The 7994-nt window shown below is 30.2% G+C and overlaps 2 protein-coding genes across 2 annotated transcripts in view; both read left to right on the top strand.

Annotated features, from left to right (window-relative positions):
• Nucleotides 1-5072: 5072 nt before the first annotated feature.
• Nucleotides 5073-7994, top strand: part of LOC100163443 (delta(24)-sterol reductase) — a 6531-nt gene continuing 3609 nt past the window's right edge. Inside the window, exon 1 of the mRNA XM_001951801.5 lies at nt 5073-5451. Within this exon, the coding sequence (XP_001951836.2) occupies nt 5275-5451 (177 nt within the window). The 5' untranslated portion in view covers nt 5073-5274. The remainder of the gene's footprint in view (nt 5452-7994) is intronic.
• LOC100572688 (delta(24)-sterol reductase-like) lies at nt 6182-6977 on the top strand. Its single transcript, XM_003245637.4, has 3 exons — nt 6182-6394; nt 6465-6640; nt 6750-6977. The coding sequence occupies exons 2-3, from the start codon at nt 6516-6518 to the stop codon at nt 6901-6903; spliced, it is 279 nt and encodes a 92-aa protein (XP_003245685.1). The 5' UTR covers nt 6182-6394; nt 6465-6515; the 3' UTR covers nt 6904-6977.

The raw sequence follows: 7994 nt of genomic DNA on the forward strand, positions 1-7994 counted from the left end.
CCCCCCCTGGATCCGCCACTGTCTAGATTAATAATTGTTTTTAAATAATGATATGCATTCCTCTGTTGTGTTTTTTGAGACACTATAATATACAGTCAGCTTTATAATTGTTGGTTTATATAGTACCTAACCAAAATTATAGTGTTTTTAAATATTGAATGCATTTAGTACAACTCAATTATAAAATGACTTAATTGTGTTAAATTATTACAGCTTAAACTTTTAATCATAAGAAGTGACGAAATCAGATAACCCTGGCCACATAAAGTTCAGGGTCAACCTTCAAATTGTAATAATATATTTTGTAAGCCGTATTATAATATTATTATAATTAATATAATAAAGTTATATCATTGACATAATAAATTATGATGTAATATGAAAGCATGTATTGCGGAAATGTAAAATATAATTTTTATCTTTGAACAAATTTTGAATTAAAAAAATACATTATGTTTTCATTTGAAGATCAAAGGTGAGTGAGAGCAATGGTGTGTACTGTTTTAATAATAAATTTAAAATTATAGTCAAGTTTTATAATATATTTACGAAGAAAATGTATTATTTATAAGTTATTAACTTCGATATAAATAGTATAAGCAAATTGTGACGATGTTGAGAATTTGTCGGCCAAAGAAGATTCTTTCTTTCTGCGAAGAACATAATATTATGACAAGAATCACAACGCTGGCGTGATTGTCAAATTGGCAGCCGTCTAATTCATGTATACTCAATCATAATAATATAATAATAGTTGAAATGCGTAATTTTTGTGTAAATATTTTTCGAAATAATAAATTGATCAGATAAATATATAATATATATTTATTTGAAATATGATGACATTTCTAATGTACAATCAGAGAACTAATTGAAAAATGAGAACAGATTTTTTACTTAAAACAGTTTTATATGCGCATAGAAGAACTCGCAGAATTTTGATTAAGGCGGCAAGAAGGGATCCTTTAATTTGAAAAGCTGCTTTGGTTGTAACCTCTTTCGCATCAATACGTATCTCTGCAGCGCGAGACTGGGTTTTTACGGCTCCGAATAATAATAAGAAACAAACGCTGCATTTCAGCGGAAACGTATAAAAGCAAATTGCAAATATGTGCATTGTGCACTGCTGTTTCCGATATTGCGCAGGACGGATGGACGAATTGATGAAAAAAAACGCGCAAACGACAATAACAGCAATAATTATACCCGTTTGGTTTTTCTTTTAATGCATATTATATTTTATATACGTTTTAAATTCCAGAGTGTGTAAAAAACTCTATACCCTTTGTATACCGCGATCGTTTATTATTTTTTTCCTTTGGATTTTATGTGCAAAACGAGAAGAAAATATTATATAGAACGAGTGGAAAAAACCGACGATAAAAACAAGAAGACGAACGTGGTCCGAAACGATATTATGTCGTCCGAATAAACGTATCGCATTGTCGTCATCACACCGAAACGCCGTCTTAAATGGTCAACGGTTATGGTTGTCGGCGACGATAAAAATTGTTTGCCTTCCGTTTTATGTGGCCAGACCGTCCGGACAGGTCTCACATCACACAGATAATTCTGATCTATTCGTTTGAGACGAGCTATATTTTGCGTATGTTAGCGTCAAATGTAGTCAGTGAGGGGGGGGGGGGTAATTGGTGGACCCCTCCCTTGGGATTTTCACCAACACTATATACATTACTATTACAATATAAAACAATGGGAGGGGTTGAACATCATTACCTCTGTGGATTTGAAATGCACCCCTCCCTCAGAACTAGGAAATATCTGCCATTGCATGTAGGGGTGTCCTTGGACCGATTTGTAGGGAGGGACAGAAGGAAACTTAAGGCACAAGACTATAAACGCAGTCTTTGTATAACAGGGATAAATTGGACGATTTTTAAGAGAAAGGACTTAAGTCAATTTTGGACACTTTCAGTTTATACATTAATTCTGTGTGAAATCTCAAGCCGCGTTGAATGGTACGCACTGTAGATGCCATGTGTGATTTGGTATACGAGATAAAATAGAATGAGTATGGTGATAACTGATAAGTCATTATACAGAATTTTTTTTTTTTTAGAAAAGTCCTAAGTCGCTATTTATAACTTATTTTAATGACAAAAGGCATAAGTCATGATGCGAAAGGGCTCAAGTTAAACTGGTATATGCAATAGGTCTTAAGTCATTATAATTTGAAGAAAATAAATGAAAACTAAAATATATTTAATAGTAAAATAACAAAACACCTATTAAACATGATTATGAATACAACATATTTTAAAAACATTAAAAATGTACCTACAAAGTTATAATGTTTTTAGTGTCTCCTGAAAAGTATCAATTTTTGACTTAAAAACCGTCCAATTTTATAATGCCTATATATTATTATTATGATTATTTTTATAAGTTATCTAGGTATAATATTATGTTTTAAGAGGACGTCGTGCTCGCATGCGCCGGCTTTGTCTTACTAATACGCACAGTGTAGCACATTTTACGTTCAGAATAATCAATTTTACTGATAGTTTTAATATTATAGTGAGTTTACATATTATTACATTTTAAGGTAAAAACAATATTTAAAGCCTCCCCTAAACTTTTTAGATTGTGAGCGGGGCGAAGAGTTCAAAAACATACAATTATTCCGCTGCTCCGTTCGACATAATAATAATATTTTCCGCGGAAAACTAATTTGTTAACCGAGTACCGACGCATCTCCGTGCCTCTACAACTAAACGTGAAGCACGCTTATTTTCCTTATGCCCAGTTCTCACAATAATAACATAATATCATTATCGTGGTGTTTCAGATATTTTCGAATTTTTTTTACGTCAAAAGCCGCACAGGAAACGATATTGATAGGTAAAGTTTATTAAATTTTCGAAACGTCAAAAAGTTATATCGTTCAGATTTTACCCGTATTTGAGTTTATTATTAAAAATGTTTTTTTTCTTCATCCTACAATTATTATTATGCTCATCGCACTCGTGTCACGATCCAACGTCATCCTACTGTTCACCTACCACTGTACACAGTTCATCTCTGAACTTTACTGGCAAATAATTATAATATTGAATTTTCATATTATTCATAAACATATATAGTGTACACTTTATTTTTTTTATTATTAATAAGTGACTTTGATAATGTAATTAGTAAAATATTAAAACAATATCTTTAATTATAGTTTTTATACACTTATGTTATACAGGTACAATACCAATGATATCGGAACGCAACAGTGAACGAAAACTATCGGAAAACATTTATAATGTAAATATACGTGAATACTGAATTTAATTATACTAAAATCATTAATTCATTTTAAAATAATAACTTGTACTTGAATAAATATTACCATCGATTATAAATGTATGGTATTAGTATAATAGACATATCTACTTTTTAACAGTCATAAAAATTCATGAATATGTAACAGGTGCCTATAACATTTGTCAATAATTTAGGCACGGACACTCTCCGGGTAATTAGATGGTTAGGGCTTAAGAGACTATAAGACTGCGAAAAATCATATACGGATTTCGTTGGGTTTGATTTTATAACGAAGTCCGTTTCACATATTGCGTAATAGATCGTGTAATTTATTTAAAACGTATAAACACAATGATTTTAAAAACAATTTTAAACTTTGGTAGCATTTAGTTTATTTAATATATATTGTATTATTTAAGGTTTTTAAAACTAATAATTAAATAAATAGTATCGGATTAGTTAATTTTCCAATATTTTGAATTCCCCTGTTAAAACTAATTGCTTAAAAATTATATATTATAATATATATACCACAGATAAAAAAAAATGCACTTTCAAATTCTAATCACATAAGCCATAACTAGAATGAACGAATTTCCAGTTTTTTTAGTACCTAGTTATTAAAATCTGGACGGGTTTTTTCTTTTCATGTAGGGTCAAATTTTAGCATTCGTTTTTTATTATTTTAAACAACGGTTTATTCTATACTTGGATTCTCACACTCGTCATTATCTACGTCAAAATATTGCTAAATAATTAATACATTTTAAAAATTCTTTGGAATGATGATGATGTATTAAATATATTTTATACAAACTTAATAACTATACTTTCGATCAACAAATTTTGACCATTTAAGTCACAATATATATTAATATATTATATGAGGATTTTTTTCTGCTAATTATTATTACATTATGAACGTTAGCATAAAATAGGTACTTATATTTATGTGAATTAGCTTCAATTATTCACAATATAGCATTTTTATAGATTTTAAATTAGCCATGGATTGTATTTTAAGTAAAAATGTGAATACACCGTAGCACCTATAGTTATCAAAAACTGCACTCGGTAAATTGTTAATCCTGATTTCTTTTTTTCAAGCACATTGAATAATGAAAAGCTGAGAAAAATCACTAAATGACTTGATTCCATGTAATTTGAAGACTTTGAATTACATTATTTTTCTTCAATTATTTAAAAGTACATTAATATTCAATACCAGTAATTATTGTAATACTTTTATACCGGACCAGTATTATAATAGTATTATATTCTTAAATGGCATTGCTTAAATCATAATGGTTTTTTGAATCCTATTATTGATAATAACTAATAGGCAACAGCTTTGAAACATATAATGAACATTCTTAATGTTTATATCATATTATACAATACCCTACATAAATATAACAATGGATTGCAATTCTCGTTTTATGCAAGATAAAGCACGCATTTAATATCTAATTACGAATTTGTAGTCACACAAAACTGAAATATTACGTACACAAAAATGCATAAGCACTTATATTATGATACCTACAATCTACTTATTACTTATTAGTATATTATTAGTTATAAGTGTATTTAATATTATTATACTGTTAAAACGTAGCATATGTTATTAAATCTTTCCATTGGCTTCAAGTGGCAATTAATGGTTGGTAAATATTGATAAGATTACCTTTATCTCATAATATTATATTATATCTCTTAATTAAACCAAATATAATATGACATACGTATGTGTAAACAATCATTATTTACTTTTAATTATATGCACATTCATTTTTTATAGGACGGTCAGAATATCACGTCATAATATAATATTTTACCGACACAGTTCATATACCTACAATCGCTAGTAAGCGAAATCGTATTTAATTGAATAGTAGTTGATTGAAAACATTTTTTTATGAACGTGCGATAATAAAAAAAAAAACCAAGGCACGACCGTCCGTCGACGGTTACGGTCATAATATTATTATACTTTTTAACATGCGCTCTGAATCATTATTGGAATATTTACTGGTGAACTACCGATGGGTGTTCGTAGTTTTTTTTCTTTTACCATGTACTGTGTTGGGAAAGATATGGTCGGTATTCGAAAAAAGTTTATGGTCACGTCATACCGGACTGGAACACGAGAAAAATCTTAGCCGTATTCAACGCCAGGTGAGCTGCTGATGTAAAATAATTGGGCGCTCACGAATTGTCTCCCGTGAATTTTTTTTAAAAGGTTACTCGAATTGTTTCTCGATTTCAAAAGTATCATCGTTCACTTCAATTGACTCCTATAATAGGCAGCGACTCTCTTGTACCGGAATCAACTCCGATAGCTGTAATTAGTCGATACATTGTAGGAAATGTTAATAAATTAATAAAATTGAGACAATGTCGATTGATTTAATTTAAATTAAGGTTGATAAATAAATAATTAAATACTGTTTCAAAAATTTCAGAATAAAAATTTTAAAAAATCAATAAAAACTGCAGTAGGTACCTAATAATTTATTAATAATAATGAAAAATAATGAAAAAATTAATTATAATAAAAATAAAAATGTAATTTTGTCATATGTACCTTAGGTTATATTCCGTCGTTTCCGAGGTTTAAATTTATTTGTCAATGCTTTTGCCATTAATTAAATTTTTTGTGGCTGTCCAAATTTTTTTGGTTTTCATTTTAGAAGATCTAATTAATATTACCGTATAAAACTGCATTAAATACATCCAAATTTTTTAAATATGACAATGAGTTAATAAAAAATTCAAGCTTATCAAATCCAACCTTAAATTCTTAGATTAAACCCAAATTAAAATTGTTTTTCCTTTTCACTAATAACGTTATTTTATATAAAATATAATAAATGTGATTAATCTGTCTGGGAAATACTATACCTATGTCTTAAAAAAAAAAATTATAATACCTTTTGGAAATCACCCAGTTTTCCGTTATCTACTAGGATGGCTGATGCCTGCATAAGTGGCTTTATTGAAATTGACACAAACGGATACAATCAAGCAGTTGTATGCTAAACATCATTTCATAGATGATTTCATACTACCGATTTCCAGTTTGAAAAAATCAGTTCAACAATTTCATACAATTCTCAATGTAACTAACAATATATGATAATTTATCAATACCTACACTATGTGGATTGTGACTAATTGATTGATTTTAGATTTATCCTATTTGGGTATGCCCAACCATTTTGCGTCCGGGAAAAGGTCTTATGCATTCACCCGCAACAGTAAACAATATGTACATCGATATTGGTTTATATGGTGAGCCCAAAGTCTCAAAATATAATCCAACAATTTTAAGGGACCTAGAAATATTTGTACTTAAATTAAAAGGGTAAGAAATAATACTTTTTTAAATTAAATTATTGTTTTTTTAAGAAGTATTTTATACTAATACAAACAAACAACATTTGATTTAAAAATATTTTTTCTATTACATTCAGATTTAAGATGATGTACGCCGGTACATATTTAAATATAGATGAGTTCAAGACAATGTTTGATCATCGACTGTATGACCGAATAAGACAGAATCTACGTTGTAAATCTAACTTTCCAGAAGTGTATGACAAAGTAAATAGGAAAGCCAGAATATAATACATTTTTAATTTATATTAAATTGTTTTAGAAAACCATGTACCTTCACATAATATATTATGATTATATTTTAATAACACAATAATTTCATGAATAAATTGTCCCTTTCTATAGTATGTTAATATTTACATAGGTAGTATAATAATATGATATGTATTATATACGTAATTACCTATTGCATTAATTGTTATACTCAAAAAAAAAAGTTTGATTATAGTGTGTAAAAGTAAACCGATTCTTTATAAACAATACTTGATTCAAATTAAGGTGCTTATGTATATGAAGGTGTTTATAATAGGTATGAATAACACATTTTCCAACGTATTTTCCATCAAGACTCTACAATAGTAGTATAGTATATTGTGGGTGAATGTTTTTAATATTAAAATTTATAGTGAAAACATCACTTTTCTCACGGTCAATAATTTATAATAATATTGTGCTGCCTGTATCACACTCGCAAATGCAAAGTATACAAAACGTATATGCTTCAAACTCACGATTAAATGCAATATGCAGCATGAAACAGGCGTGGATATAATATTTGGCTGTTTATTTGTCTGTTTTTCCCGTTTTCCCGGAAAAGACATAGGAACATGATCCTGTTTTAACGGGTTTTCAAATATAGTGTATTATATAACGGAAAAACGGAAATCGATAACACATGGATTAATTTTAAACCGGGTTGTATCGGTTATTACATCTAGTACCTATATAATATTGAAAAATTACGACTAGACACCGCCAGGGCCACGTCCGCTGAACACAGCCGGAAAACGTGCCCGCGGACAAGTGTCTACTCCCACCACCCTCCACTCATGAACCTCCACAACCACCTCCACACCCTGAACAAACCACAACACCGGTAACGGCCGGAACACCAACGCCGTTGGCGGTTTGGGGGGGGAGTATGACGCGGTCCCGCGCAAAATCTGTTTGAATTCAAACAGCCTTTGCGCGGAAGCCGCGTCGCGGCTTCTCAATCAAACCGCCAATCGACGACGGACGACGCCGGCGCGCGACACGCGCGCCTGGAACCGTCGGCCGGCCGTCCAGCGAACCGGATTGTCAAGGCGCGCTCTCTCCTCTTC

The sequence above is a fragment of the Acyrthosiphon pisum genome, chromosome A1 (assembly GCF_005508785.2).
Source record: "Acyrthosiphon pisum isolate AL4f chromosome A1, pea_aphid_22Mar2018_4r6ur, whole genome shotgun sequence".
Taxonomy (NCBI): domain Eukaryota; kingdom Metazoa; phylum Arthropoda; class Insecta; order Hemiptera; family Aphididae; genus Acyrthosiphon; species Acyrthosiphon pisum.

Bases quoted from the DNA above. Each gene is read 5' to 3' on its own strand.
- LOC100572688 (XM_003245637.4), top strand. From the start codon at position 6,516: ATGCATTCACCCGCAACAGTAAACAATATGTACATCGATATTGGTTTA. The intron at 6,641-6,749 runs GTAAGAAATAAT...TATTACATTCAG, and splicing joins TTTGTACTTAAATTAAAAGG to ATTTAAGATGATGTACGCCG.